This window comes from Notamacropus eugenii, chromosome 1 (genome assembly GCF_028372415.1).
Source record: "Notamacropus eugenii isolate mMacEug1 chromosome 1, mMacEug1.pri_v2, whole genome shotgun sequence".
NCBI lineage: Eukaryota > Metazoa > Chordata > Mammalia > Diprotodontia > Macropodidae > Notamacropus > Notamacropus eugenii.
The window spans coordinates 697962705-697977857 of NC_092872.1; the positions used below are offsets into that span (position 1 = coordinate 697962705).

The 15153-nt window shown below is 38.0% G+C and overlaps 1 protein-coding gene across 1 annotated transcript in view; it reads left to right on the top strand.

Moving 5' to 3' along the window:
* Positions 1-5367, top strand: part of DNAAF1 (dynein axonemal assembly factor 1) — a 38529-nt gene extending 33162 nt beyond the window's left edge. Inside the window, exons 10-13 of the mRNA XM_072636179.1 lie at positions 45-145; positions 648-710; positions 2625-2985; positions 4862-5367. Of these exons, the coding sequence (XP_072492280.1) occupies positions 45-145; positions 648-710; positions 2625-2985; positions 4862-4968 (632 nt within the window). The 3' untranslated portion in view covers positions 4969-5367. The remainder of the gene's footprint in view (positions 1-44; positions 146-647; positions 711-2624; positions 2986-4861) is intronic.
* Positions 5368-15153: the final 9786 nt, after the last annotated feature.

Genomic DNA, 15153 nt, shown 5'->3' on the forward strand with positions numbered 1-15153 from the left:
ACAAAATTAATTCCAGGATATATACAATATTTGCTCTTCCTTAGAATCAACATTAAAAATTTTGACTACAGAGAAGGCAGAACTGAATGGAGCTGAGGAATTAGAAACCACTGAATTGGAGGCAAAAAACAAGCTCTTCATTGATGTATGTAATGGTTGCCCATGATGGTTAATATTTATTTTAGAATCAGTAGGCTATCTAGTAAATATGGCTCAGTTCCCAAGTCAACTACTGTGTTACTTCATCAGAGGGTGTTGGTTGGTGTGGTGTAAAAAAAAGCAAGACTGAAAATCAGAGAACTGGGTTCATTCTCAACTCTACCACTAACATGTTGTAAGAATTTGGGCTAGGAACTTAACCTCTCTCAGCCTCCATTCTCTCCTCTATAAAATATAGGGTTAGACTAGATCTCTAGGACCCCTTTCATTGGTAATATTCTGTAAAATTCCACATTTTTATTTAAAATATCCAGATAAGACAGGATAGAAGGTAGAGAGGTCATTATTACAGAATTACCCCACTTCTCCACTTCACTTTGTGTGGTAGGCATACCTCGGGAACATGTTTCTCTGACAAAATTCTTGGGACATTTTTGCCCCACCACCCTTCCTTCCTTGGTGACATATTTTGTAATTTAATCATTCAGGATCTGCCAGATTTAGAAGATATAGAAGTTAATGAGATCTTCCCAGAAAATTCAGATGAAAATGTAAGTGTCATCAATGATATGAATTTATTTTCTCTTTACGTTTGGTTTAATACTGTAATTCTGAGTTGTATTTTAATTCTTGAGTCTACAAAGTCAAACTTTATAATACAAACACAGTACGAGGTCTTTAAAACTGTTTAACGTTTTCTTCATAATCAATGCATGCCATGTAAATCCTTTATTGATTAATGTAAATTAGGAAATTATCTTGTCACTTATACTTGATATATGTCATATTTTCAAATTAACCACTTAACTGAAAGCTGAGAACAAAGGAGGAGAACTGAACTTGGAGTCAGGAGATTGGAATCCTGACTTTTATGACATTTTTATGACATTTATGACATTGGGTGAGTCATTTCAAGGATGAATGAATGAATGAATGAAGCATTTAGGCAATGCTTGCTATGTGCAAGGCACTGGGCTAAGTGCGGGGGATACAGAGAAAAGCCAGCTAATCTTTTCTCCAGAAGAGAGGAGACAACTCAGCTGGGAGGTTCCTGCTATAAGTCAGATGGAAAGGTCCCATAGTCCTGAGGATGCAGCGGCAAAGCAGGTGGTAAAAGTACCTTCTTTAATATCATTTCCACTGACAAAACCATGTCAGCTTCTGATGCTGAGGCAGAGCCAAGGACTTTGGTGACAACTTTCCTTTCTGAATCTTCAGGAGCTGTGGCCAACTTGCATTTTCATGAGGATTGCTTCCAGGGATCATGACTGTGGACACTGGGCTGGGAGCACTGCTACTCCCAAGGCTTTTAGGCTGAGTCCTGTGCTGTGTCTCCCTCAGGGTCAGCATATTGTGGTGGTGGTCTGACTGGTCTGGCTCCCTTGGAGGGCCTTGTTGCTTCAGCTACAGAGAGCAGAGCTACAGAGGCAGATCGTTGGCAGATAGTGGGATGGCTGGTCCCTTCTTTCCAGTAGCCACCTCATGTCTTTGAGCTTCACTTTTATTATCTATAAAATAGGAATGATAATAGGTGTCCTTTCTATCTCTTAAGCTTGTAAGGAAAATGTTGTCGTTGTGGTAATGCACACACCCTGCATCATTTTACAGTCCCATTTTGAGGTAACATCATTAATGCATTCTATCCAGCTCCACTGTGGTATCATTTGACTTGTCATCCACTTATAATACAGTTCCCTTGGAACTGACTGCCCTTGTAATATTGTTTCACCTAATGTGTTTTCGCAGAACTGATTAAAGATACATCAAGATTTATCTGCTCACCATGTCTCCATAAGATGTGTGGATCAGTCCTTTAAATGTGTAGAAGACCATGTATGTGGAGAAAGTAAAGAGATAGAAAACATATTGAAATAATGAAGATTGGTCAAAATTGTTTGTCCATTGTGCCATCAGAGACTTTTTGCACTCATATACTTGGAAAGGGAAGGACAGTCATCATGCATTTATTAAGCCCCTAGTTTGGGTCAAGCACCACATTAGACCAAGAAATATAGAAACAAAAATAAAATGGTTCTTTACATTCTATTGGGAGGGCAGATAGATAATAGAGAGACTTCAAGTAGAAGGTGATGCTTGAACTGATCTTTCAAGGAAACTGGGAATTCTAAGAGACAGTAGATGAAGAGAGAGTGCATTCCAGGTCTAGGGGTGTACAAAGGGGTGGAGAGGTGTACAGGAGGTGGTAGGTTGTGTGTGAGGGACCAGAATAGGAGTTCAGCTGGAGTGTGTTGGGTGGTGAGGAGGTGAGTAACGTGACTGTGGAAGGCTTTACATGCCAGCGGTGGAGGTGGATGTGACTGTTACCCTGGAGCATATGGAGGGGGCTTCCAGGCCATGCTTTCAGGCCTTATTCCCATGCCTCCTCTCTTGTGCTCACTATGTGTCACAATAGTGATATATTGATAGGTTTTCAAATTGTACATGTTTTCTTTCCTTTTTAATAGAAAGCTTCTTTTCCAAAAATTGAAATAATTTCTGGAACAAATAATGACAGTGATCCTGAACTGGAGGAAGGCTACATAATGCAGGACAAAACATCTGCAGATACACTTTCTAATATATTTAAAATTTCTAAAGATACCTCAAAGAAAACCATCACACCCTTTACAGAAATATTTGAAACAGAATCAAACAGGGACTTGGAGACCAAAAGTGACCACACCAAGCTGTCAGAACCATTGATTCAGGAAATCAGTAAAAATCCATTAGAGGAGTCGCTGATGTCCCCAATCTGCACTGAAGAAGACCAACAAACTCTTTTCGATGTAGACCAGAATGATACTCTGGCTTCACCCTCTGCATCAGGTAACATGGAGCTTCTTAGGTACATGAAAGGCTTGTTCCTTCACTGAAAATATAGTAGTATAACTTGAAAACAGTCTCTGAGGGAAGAATCTGACCATACTTAGAGGATTTAAAGCTGAGGGGGGATATTAGAGGTCATTTGATCAAACACCTTTGCTTTATAGAATGAGGAAAGTAAGACCCAGAGATCGCCATCATCCCATAGGTTGTAAGGGTCAGAGCTGGGCCTAGGCTGTCTGTTAGTAATCACAAATGGCTGTCATGCTGTTGTCTATACTGGTGCCCATAATATCCAATGATAATTTAAAATGGCAGATTCTCAGCTGTAAGGTATAAATTGATGTCCTAATATAATCTAGAGTGTGTTTCATTATGGAATCTTTCTATGCTTCATATCTAGAAGATGACTCTTAGTTTGCCATGTTTTGTATCTTTATCAGAAGTATTTCTTTATGAAACCCAATTTAATTACGTGAGGTAAAATTTAATCCAACCTTGACATTTCTGTCACAGGATTAGGATTGGGAGTGTTAAACTTTTATATCTAGTAATATAATACCGGGTCACTTAGGTTTCTATAGTAATGCTTTAAGGATTCTCTCATGTTTTCTTCACAATAGTTCCTATGAAAGAGATAGTATGCTATTTCTCCCTTTTTACAGATGAAGTATCTGGGACTCAAACTAAATAACTTTCTCAGGATCACATAGATAATAAGTGTCAGGACAAGGCCTCAAACCTGGGTCTTCCAATGCCAAGTCCCATAGTCTTACTTCTGACTAAGATAAGTCGTATCTACTAGTTGAGTGCTATTACTCAAATCCCGGTTTTCCTCTTTGTTGTACCATTTTGGTGTGGCATCCCTTACTCTGGACTGTAGGATAACTCCTATTAGAGTAGCTACAGCAAGTCATCCGAAAAGCCAGAATAGCTTCCTTCCTTTAAGAAGCTGGGCAAAACTCAGTCCATTAGAGAACTCCACTTGCAGAGAATATATTACTCCTTGAGGAGCTGCTTCCCAGGATGTAATAAAACAAAATTCTACTAAAGAACAAAACAGACCTTGTTTAAAATCATATACTTAATAAGGAAATAACATGTGAAATATTAGCAATAAAATTCAAATTTTTAATAATCATTCACAACCAATGAAAACATTGAAAATGAAAACATAATACAGTCCAATGGCAGAAGTTCTGGTAGTGTTGTTGTCTGCCCCACATATTGGTCACATAATAGAAGGAAAACTTGCCCTAATCACTGAGTTCTTCACTAACTTCAAATAATGAGTTTTTTATACTTTCCATCTCACAGACTGTCATTCCTACATTTGGACTTAGGGATGATCCTCTTGTCCAACAAGACAGTCAGAGTTGTCTTGAATTGGGAAGGATAACAATAAATAAAGCTAAGAACCAAAAATCCATTCAGTCCTTGCTGAGTGATGAAAGCTGATAAATGAGTAAATTATTCCTGTTTGACTTCCACACTATTTTTACATTATGAAACTGTTAGTGCATCAATATGTGGTCTGTTGACGATTACTGGGCCCTGTGGATAGGACGTAGCCTTAGCATATTATAGAGGCTGATTATGCCAACTTATTGTGATTAGAGGGATTAAGTAGCCAGCAAGGGATATTTCTAAAGAATAATTCTATGTCCATTCATAAATTATTTAAGTTCAAAATTATATTAAATAATTTTCTGTTAAATCATGTACATATGATATGCATAAAGATGCCATGAATATCACTGAATTATGGAAAGTTTCTGTGTATATTAGTTTGTCTTTTAACAGAATAAACAGATTTCAGTAACTATGTCTTTCCTATTTTTCAGGAATAAGGCTGATATTTTGTATTGTGTTTCAACAGGGAATGATACTTCAAAAAATAAGGTGCAGTTTTTGACAGAGACTGAAGATTTCACTGTGCGTGGGATCAAGGAAGGCAATGAAGACATTGAATTTGGGCTAGATTAAATATCAAAGATGGATAGTGTGGGGCAATTAGCATTTATTTTCCCACAGGTATATATGCACACCCGTTTTAAGGTGTGTTGATCATTTGGCATTGCCCCACTGTCCAGTGTGTGCTATTTCTAGATCAATAGCATGAGAGTGGAGAAAAAAGATGTGGCAGTCTTAGTAAAGGGAGAGCACCAGGGCTTGTCCTCTGACAAGTTCTTCTGGGTAATAGCTAAAATTGAATTGATCTGTCTGTTTATAATGTCAGCTTATCTTTTTAGCCTTTGTAAAGCATTTGAAACAGTATTCCTCAAATTCATAGTGTATGACTTTATTTTTTCTGGTTAACTTTGGTTTACTGTATTATATAAATGTACGTTTTTCTTTGGACCTTTATAAAAATTTCATCATCAATTTTGAGAATCTGTGTTTATTTTCATATATAATTCCATCCTTTAAATGTACATGAAGGCAAATGTATCTATCCTGTTAACATTTGCTTATAAATTTGGAACAAATTATTATCTTCTTACAAACGTAACACTTCTTTAACAGTACAAAACTGTATGTCCAGTTCCATTCAACATATATTTATTAAGCCCCTCCTGTGTGTAAGATACTATGAGTAAATCCCCCAAATCATAAAATCAGAACTCTTTACGTTTTGATAAAAATAAAGAAAAAAGAAGGAAAACTGATAACAGAATGCAAACTTTAACAAAATATTACAAATAACATTCTCTTCATTGTCTGAACATGTATGAAATATTGTTGGTTTGGGGTTTTCTTTTTAATACAGTTGAAATAAGTGAATAAGTTCTAATTCTATAAAATTTCCATATTTCTTTGTACTCTTCATACTTATTATTTTAAATGCCACAGTAATATTCTACTGCACTGATATGTCACAATTCATTTAATTTCCTAATCATTGGACCTAATAGTCTAACATTTTTGCTATTACAAACAAAGCAGCCATGCATTAGATCTTTATTTTTATTTTGCTTTTTTACTTTTTTATAACATCCTTTCCACTAGTGTATGACCAGCTTTGTAACTATTATTGTACATTGCCAAGTTGTACCAATTTATTATCCCATCCGTGATTTGTGTGCCTGTTTTCTCATAGCCCCAATGACATTGAATTTTATCACTTTCTAAACTAATTTTTTTTTACCAATTTTGTGAGCATAAAACAATAACTACAAGTTGTTTTAATTTCCATTTCTCTGATTATTAGAGAGCTTGAATAATTTTTCAGGAATTTCTATGAACAATATGTCTTGAAGTACTCATTTCACATGCATTAAGTGGTTACTGTATACAAAGTACTAGGAATACTAAAACAAAATAAAATAAAAACAGTCCCTTTCCTGAGGGAATTTATATTCTACTGGGATGGGGGAAGTATATTATTTACTGGTATAACAGCTGTTTGAGGAGGAAGAAAGTACTAGCAGCCAAGAGAAGTAGGAAAAGCTTCTTCTACAGGGTAGAACCTGAGTAGAGCCTTGAAGGAAGCTAAAGATTTTAAGCAGAGGCCAGACCCCTCTAACCATAACTAGGGCCATCCCTGTTAACTACCCCCAAACCTCACTGGCTCATGTGAAAGCTATCCGTGGAGCAACAAAGGTAAAGTCCAACATATGCCAACTTGGGAGATCCTGAGGCCTCCCCCCACTCCAATATGTGGATGCAACACTCTGATCTGGCAGATGGGACCAGGGTCTATAGAGGGTAAAGGTCACACAAATTCTCTGACCCTAAGCCTAGGATTTCCATTTTCTCTCATGCTGACCTTCACTGCTCGCCCAATCCTGCAGTGAGGCATCTTGTGCCTCAGGTGCACAGTCATAGAACATAACAGCCACCCAGGGTCACAAAAGAAGTTGTCACTGGTAGGATTCAAATCCATATCTTCCCAAACTAAGACCAGCACTCTTATTACACTGCTCTGCTGACCATGCATGAGTGTTGGTTCAGTCACTTCCTGTGACACCTTGGGTGATTAATTGAACACTTCTGGCCTCTGTTCCCTCATCTGTAAAACAAGGGGATTAGACTAGATGATCTCTAAGACCTCTTCTGGCTCTGAGTCTATAAACTTGGATTTTAAATGTAACTAGGTTCTGTTTTATCCCAAACCAATGATAAGATGGGTCCTCAGATGGTGGCTACATCTGAGGGTTCTAGGGTCACTCCTGAGAGGTTGGGTGGTCTTTCTAATACTGTCTGCTCAAACCCTCATTCTCATGTTCTCTCCAATATTAATCATCAGTGATTGCTGTACCAATATCATTTAGCCAGTTTATTAATGTCTCATTATCAATTTAGTCAAATGTCTCCATTGATGTCACCAGGAGGTAATTAACATCAATTAAGTCTTACAAAGGAATATTTACTGAGAAGATATAACATGAACAGATATCAATCAGTAAAATAAGCATTTATTAAGGTCTTATTTACCAGCACTGTGATATGACACAAAACAGTCCCTGTTCTCAAGGATTGCACAGTCCAGTGGGGAAGATGTGAAAATAAATAAGTACAAATAAGATACACACACACATACTATAAATTGGAAATGACCAACAGAAAGGAGGCAAGTTTTCAGGGAAAGGCTAGGATGTTAGCTGGTACTTGAAGCACCAGGGAAGACAGGAGGCAGAGATGAGAAGGGAGAGAATGCTGGCATGGGGGATGGCCCAAACCTGGGAGATGGAATGTTGTGCAAGAAAAAAGGAATCCAGTGTCACTGAATGAGAGTGTGTAGGGAGTAAGTAAGAAAGCTGGAAAGGTTAGGGAGCTGGTTAGGAAGGGCTCTGAACACTAAACAGGATTTTCTATTTGATCTTGGAGGTGATAGGGTGCCACTGGAGCTTATTGTGTAGAGGAGTGACAGAGATTTTTGCTTTAGGAAGGTCCATTTAACTGCTGAATGTGGGATGGACTAGAATGGAGAGAAACTGGAGGCAGGGAGTCTAACTAGCAGGTTATTGCATTAATCCCAGGTTTGAGGTGATGAGGGCCTGGACAAAGGTAATGGCAGTGTCAGAGGAGGGAAGGGCACATAAATGAGAAGAGGTATGAAGGCAAAACCAGCAGGAACTGGCAACATTGGATATGGGGCATAAGAAAGAATGAGGGGTTGAGTGTGACACCCAACTTGTGAGTCTATGTGATTGGGAGGATGGTGGTATCCTCAAAAGTAATGGGGAAATTCAGAGAGGGGAGAGTTTTTGGGGGGCAGGGAGAGAAGTTGTTTGGGACATGTCGGGTTTAAGGTATCTATTGGACATCTAGCTTAAGATAGCTAATAGGCAATTGGAGATGTAAGAGATTAGGAGAGAAGTTAGGGCTGATGTAGGGCAATTTGGAATTGTGTCCAAAGGACTATAAAACCATACGTAACCCTTGACCTAGCAATACCACTTCTAGGTCTGTATCTAAAAGAGAGGACCTATATATACAAAAATATAGTAGCTCTTTTCTGGGGGTAAAGAATTAGAAGTTGAGCGGAAGCCCGTCAACTGGGGAATGCCTTGAACAAATTATGGTATGTGGTTATGATGGAATACTATTGTACTATAAGAAATGATGAGCAGAATGCTCTCAGGAAAACTGGAAAAGACTTACATGGTCTAATGCAAAATGAAATGCACTGTGCACAAAGTAACAGCAGTACTGTAAGATGATAAGCTGTGAATGACTTAGCTATTCTCAGCAATACAAAGATCCAAGACAACTCTGAAGGACTTATGATGAATCCATCCCCAGAAAATGAACTGATAGTGTTTATACAGACAGAAGCATACTTTTTTAAACTTATTTTTAAATAAGTTCTTTCACAGCATTAACTATTATGGATATTTTACATGGCTACACATGTATAACCTATATCAAATTGCTTGCCTTCTCAATGGGGAGTGAGGGTGGGGAGGGAGGAAGGGAAATTATTTGGAACTCAAAGTTTTAAAAACAAATGTTAAAATGTGTTTTTACATGTAACTGAGGAAAAATAAAATACTAAATAAAAGCTAAAAGAGAAGTTAGGGCTGTATAAGTAGATTTGAGTATCAGCAAAGAGATTATAATTAAATCCATGGGAGCTTAACCAAGTACAACTGCATGGAGGGAGAAGAGAAGTTCCAGGACAGAGTCTGGAGGGACCCTCCCTGTTAACAGGTGTTAACAGGTTAAGTGACTTGCCTAAGAATTAAGAAAGGAAGTGAAGGCATTAATTGTAGACTGCCTTGTCATCTGGTTTAGTCACAAAAAGGAAGAGAGGTATGGGATGGTAGAAAGTGGAGACAGATGGATCAATTAAGGTTTTTTGGTGGATGTGGGAGACATGGACATGTTTGTAGGCAGTAAGGAAAGAGATGGAAGATAAGTGGAGAATGTGATGAGAGAGGAAACAATCTGTTGGAGATGAGATGGAATGGGATCACTTGGGCATGTGGAGGGCTTACCTTGGCAAAATAAAAGGCCATCTCTTCACGTGAGACAGAAGTGAAGGAGAAGATGGTGGTAGAAGACATCTGGGTGATACGAGGGAAGGAAGCAAGGAAAAAGAGCTTTCAGAAAATGGCCCCAATTCTTTTTCAGTGAAATATGAAGATATGAGGCAAGGTTCTCAGCTGAGAGAGGTTTGGGGAAAGAGAAGTATGGAAGTTTTAAGGAGAGATGAAAAGATTTGGAAAAGTCACTGTGCTAAGTGGCATAGTGAGTTAACTAGGGAGAGGTAAAAGAATTGCTTTGCAGCAGCAAGGACCCAATTGAGATTATGTAACATAAATTTGTAATTGATCCAGAAGTACATACATATCTTCTAAACTGGGTCAAATTTTACTCTCTCTCACTTAGGGAGAGTGAGCTCAAATTTAAAGCGATTGCTGTAAAGCATTCAACCCACCAAGTTCACTCCTGAAGGCAAACTACTTGTAGCCTAATTGAAAAACTGCCACATTGGAAAAGGACCATGACTGCCATCAAACTGGTATGGACTCTTGCCCTTGGGCTTTTGGTTATTCTTCTGACCTTTCAAAGTTCACAAGATCAGTCTGTTCCATGTCCTCCACTGATTCACTTTAAAGCAGGAAAGAATAAAGCTTCACAGTGACTGAAAACCAACAGTCCATCCATTCAGGGACACACATCAGGGTGGGAGAGGAGATAGTGGTATATGGCCTCTCTCCACCCAGCAGCTTAGGAGTACACCTTTACTTGATTATGACCAGGAAAGAGATAGACTGTATTTGGTCAGTTAGTGCATTCAAAAGGCAGTTTAAGCAGTTCTAGTTTCCATCAAAAGCCTTTTCTTCTTTTCCCTTTTTTCTACAGCATGTAGTAAGCAGAGAGCAAGATGTTATAAAATACCTTCGTGTGCTTGGAATCAGGGTATTCTAGGTCATCACATACTTTCAGAATCAGGTTCCCCAAGCACCTGTGTGGGTTGCCAGCAGGCAGAGGTCCCTCTGGATATTCTCTGACCTTGCCCAGTTCTCCTCTTAACATAAAAGGCATCAACAGAAGACTACCAAGTAAGTGACAAAATCATAGTATAATTCACTTAGTCATTCAACAAGCATTTATTAAATGCATACTACACTCCAGGAATTGATACAAGATGTGGACATAATGGAAGAAACTAAACAGTCCTTACCTACAAGGACATTTAGCACCAGAAGGACCAGATGTATCAACTGCTGCACAAACACAAATTATAATTTTACTTTGAAATAACATTTTTTTCATCCTTTTATTCTTTATCTACTTTCTTTACCTTTTTGGATTAAAAAAAATGCACTGTGTCAATTGGTGTGGTTGGTCCTTGGAGGTATTATTAAATTCCAGTCTGTGATTCTATAAGAAATAATAAAAGAAATAGTAAAGCTCAAGGAAAGATGACTCAGACAACAAAAAGGGTTTTGTTTGTTTCTTTTCTTTTTAAGATTTTTAAGAAAAGAAGATTAGAGAAGACCAGGATCACTGCTTAGGATGGGTGGGATGATGGTCATAGAATAGAAAAGACGGACATACTCAACTTTCATTTTGCTTGTTTTCTCTAACAAGGAAAATGAACTTTGGACTAGAAAAGTCAGAACAAAACCAGTGAATAGGGAGCTGGTACCAAAGAAAAGAGGGAGATAAAGAGCACTTAATAATCTTTGATACAAGTTTAAAGTACCAGACCCAGATGAACTTGCTTCCAAGGCGCTGAATAGCCAAGTCATTTTCAATGATCTTTGAAATCTGAAAGACTATCTCCAGATATGGATAACAAGAAAGGTGGTCTGAGCCACTGATCCATGATGTCAGCAAACCTGTGAGACGCTGGTATGAACTGCAAAGGGGTAATCTCATGGGAAGGTTGGGAGAATGGCTGTTCAGCCTAGGCTGAGGTAGGATTCTCCTGACTCAATTTCCTCACTGACACCTGGCAGACTTTAAGCCTGGCTGGATGCCAGTTGAAAAATCTACTCCTGCCAGGAATTGAAATGAAGTTGGGGAGATATTGTTTCCCTGCAATGTTCCTATTCTTAGTAGCAACTTCCTGTAATCAAAAGTCTTGTAAGCTTAATATCACATTTATTAAATAATAGATTGTTGGTAGAAGGATATCTGAGGTTAGGTCTAAAATTAAGCTATTAGGTTTAGGATTTCAGACTTAACAACAAGTTTGGGTCCTTTAATTCTTGGTAATAGTGTGGAGACAATCAGGTCAAGGGCTTGTGAGGTTAGTGTATGTAGTCATTATTATTTTGTCTCAGTTGGTTAATGTTAAGAGAAAAATGGTTTATGGTCTATATCCTAAGTGCTTTAAAAGGAGCAACACATGACCAGAAGTTGGAGTTGGGATTGTTTTATGATGTGATATGTACTGTGTTAAAAATGATTATTTATTGTGTAAGTGTTTGTTATTCATTGTGTAAGTGCTGGAACCTGTTATTAATTCCAGAGTGAAATCTCATCTTCCTGATGGGGGAAATGAATAGTGAATTAATATAAAATGTAAAAACTGGGTTCTAGTGTGAATTTCTTAAACATGACAATTGGTTAAAGTTCCAATTTTGATTTTGTAAGATGGTAAGTGTATAAAGCTTAGAAATGGTCATCTAAAATGGTATTAAGGTCAGTTTTGTAGGAGAGTGGACATCTGGATTTCTATAAGAAGATAAAGGGAAGAAGATGCAGAGATGCTGTGCTGAAAACAGCTTGAACAAGTATCCAGACCAGAAAACTGCATCAAATAATGTTCCTCCCCAGACTGCCGTAGGAGATGGAACCTCTGAATGGACAATTCATTGATCTACCTTTGTATTTTGAATCTCTGTATCTGTACTTATAACACGGGGACCACCCCCTTGTAATTTGTTAATGTGTTGGTCAACTTTGCCCCCTTCCCATATTCATATAAAGGGGGATAGATGAAAGAAAGAATTCATAGAGGAAAAAATGTGAGGAGGTATTTATTGATTGGATTTAGGTGTGTAATGAGAAATTTTAATGAGGAAAAAGAGAGGGGATTTTGTAGGAAGTAAGAAAGTTCTGTTGTCCATATTCCTAGGTGATAAGGCTTGTGACCCAGCATGGACAGGTTAGAGGTCAGAAACTAATGTGCAGGCCCAAGGAGCTGTGTGAGGAAGGGCCTTATCAGAGAGGAGAATATGGGATCACATCCAAAGTTCAGAAAACAGTATAAGAAGCCCCATCTTCCTGCATGTGTTGTAGTCTTCCTGTAACTTTACTGGGGAGGCTACCCCTCCATTCAGGGTGAATGGATGTAAAGATTAATAAAAGCTTTGTTGATTTTTTTAAAAAAAAGGAAATTTGAAAGACTAGAATTCTTGTCTTGAATACACCCAAAATCCAGAGGACTGAAAGTGAAACATACTATTCACCTCTCTATAGACAGGTGATGGCCTTAAAATACAGAGTAAGGTTGATCAATTGAGGAATTTGTTCTGCCAGATTATTCCTACTTATGATCAGGTTTTTGTGTTTAATTTTTATTGTTATTGTTTAATGGGGGTGGGTGGAGTAGTTGGAGGGACAGATTATAAATACATGTAAAAATAAACTTATTTTAAAAAGAAAAATAGATTATATCAAATGAAAAAAACATCAAAGAATTGGGAAAGACCAAATGTCCCAATTTTCAAAAAAAGAAAGTCAGTGAAATCTGCAAACTAAAGGTCAGTGAATTCAACTTGGGCTCTTGGCAAAGTTCTAGAAGACATAATTAAAGGGATGGTCAGTAGATATTTATCTACATAAGGGTGTTGGGATCACAAAGAACCAGCAGGAACTTTTCAAGACATGTCATACTTTTGATAAGGTTTCTAGACTGGTAGACCAGGAGAATGTTGTGGAAAGTACATAGTTTACTTAGCAAAGTCTGATTATCATGTGGAAGAGGAGAGATGTGGAGTAGATGGCAGTAATTAGAAGAGTTCAAAACTTGTTGAATGGTCAACTCAGTAATTACCGTTTTTGTGTCAACTTAGAAAGCAGTCTCTAGTGGAGTGATCTGATTGACCTTGTCCTATTTCATATCAGTTTTTACATATTTCTACTTATTTCTACGAATTGCTGGCACAGATGGCAGGCATACTTATCAAATTTGTAACGCTGGGTAGAATGCCAGCTGACTCATCCCCCTCCATATCCAATCGATTGCCAAATTTAGTTAATCCCAGCATCCTTTGCATCTAGTCTCACCTCTCCTCTCACTCAAAATCTAGGTCGGACCTTGATCACCTCTGAACTGGACCACTGTAATAGGATTGGTTTTTCAGCTTCAATCTCCTCTGTTTTCAAAATTATTACCTACATCAGAGGTGTCAAACAGGCAGTTGAATGTGGCCCACAATGTTCCAGAGTGCAGTTGTATGTATGAACCAGATGTATTTTTATTAATGTATTAAGAAAAAAAAGAATAGATAAATGTGTGAGTTTCTAAGTCAATATGCAGCCTACAGGGATCCTTACATATGGTTTCATGGTCCCTGTTTTCATTTGAGTATAATATCACTAACCAACATGACTGCCGTATTGATATTTCTAGAATGTAAATCTGACCATCTCGCTGTCTTACTCAAAAAATTTTCAATGGTTCTCTACTGTCTCCTAGTCTAGTAAAATTCCAAGTTTCCTTCAAAGCACAGCTCAGCTCCTCCAAGTCCCTTCCTAATCACCTTGCTAATTGTACAACAATTTTTTTTTTTATAAATGATCTGATGAAAGAAGCTCCCAGGTAACTTAACAAAATACATAAAATAATTGGTATATAAATACAACTTCATGACACTATATGGCTAAGGACAAATGAAAAGTTCATCATTGGGCCATCCCAATATTTAAAAAATGCTACTTAGATTACAGATTTAGTGCAATTCTGTTAAACTCAGAAAGGCTCATCTTTGATGTAATACAACACCCAGCCTTGGGCAGATTGTGCAGTTAGTCAACAAGTTGGGGACTCTTGGCTTGGAATGTTTGCCTGTATGCTGGGCTGTTTGGTTTTGCTTATCTGGGTTTTTTGTGTTGTTGTTGTTCCCCTGTTGTGGAGAGGGGAAAGAGGAATGAACGTGAGATCCCAGAGTGGCAGAAGGAGAGAAAGCCTAAGAGCTAAAATCAAACTAACCTAATCAAGGCCACATGAATGAGTAACTGCCCACTCCTCCAAGAGGAAAAGTAATGGGAGGAGGGAATTCCAGAGGAAGAATACTGGAAAATAGGGTATAAAAAGCCAAAGGAGCTGATAAAACCTACAAGTGTAACCCAGCAACACATAGATGCAACTTCAAGAACATAAATTGAAATAAATGTTTTGGTAGGGAGAGGCCCCGTGGAAATCTCAAAGCTGGTAGAAAACATTCTAGCCAGTGAAATACCAAACCCATGTGGAAAACTACAGAAAGAATTTGAGATGCTCTGTGTGTAAACTGAGAAGTAGCAAACGAGATTCAGTGCAGGCAGGAAAATAACAGCTGATTACCATCATCTTGCTTTGTCTTTGAGCATGTCAAAACATTTAGGTCATGTTTCTTCCCCTGAACAATGGACCAGTTCTGGATATTCCCAACTTGTACTCTGCTGATGCACTCACGCTTTGTTCAGAAATGAGCTTAACAATATTAACTAGCATTTATTGTAGTAGATCTGAGTTCAGATCCAGCCTCAGATACTTGCTGG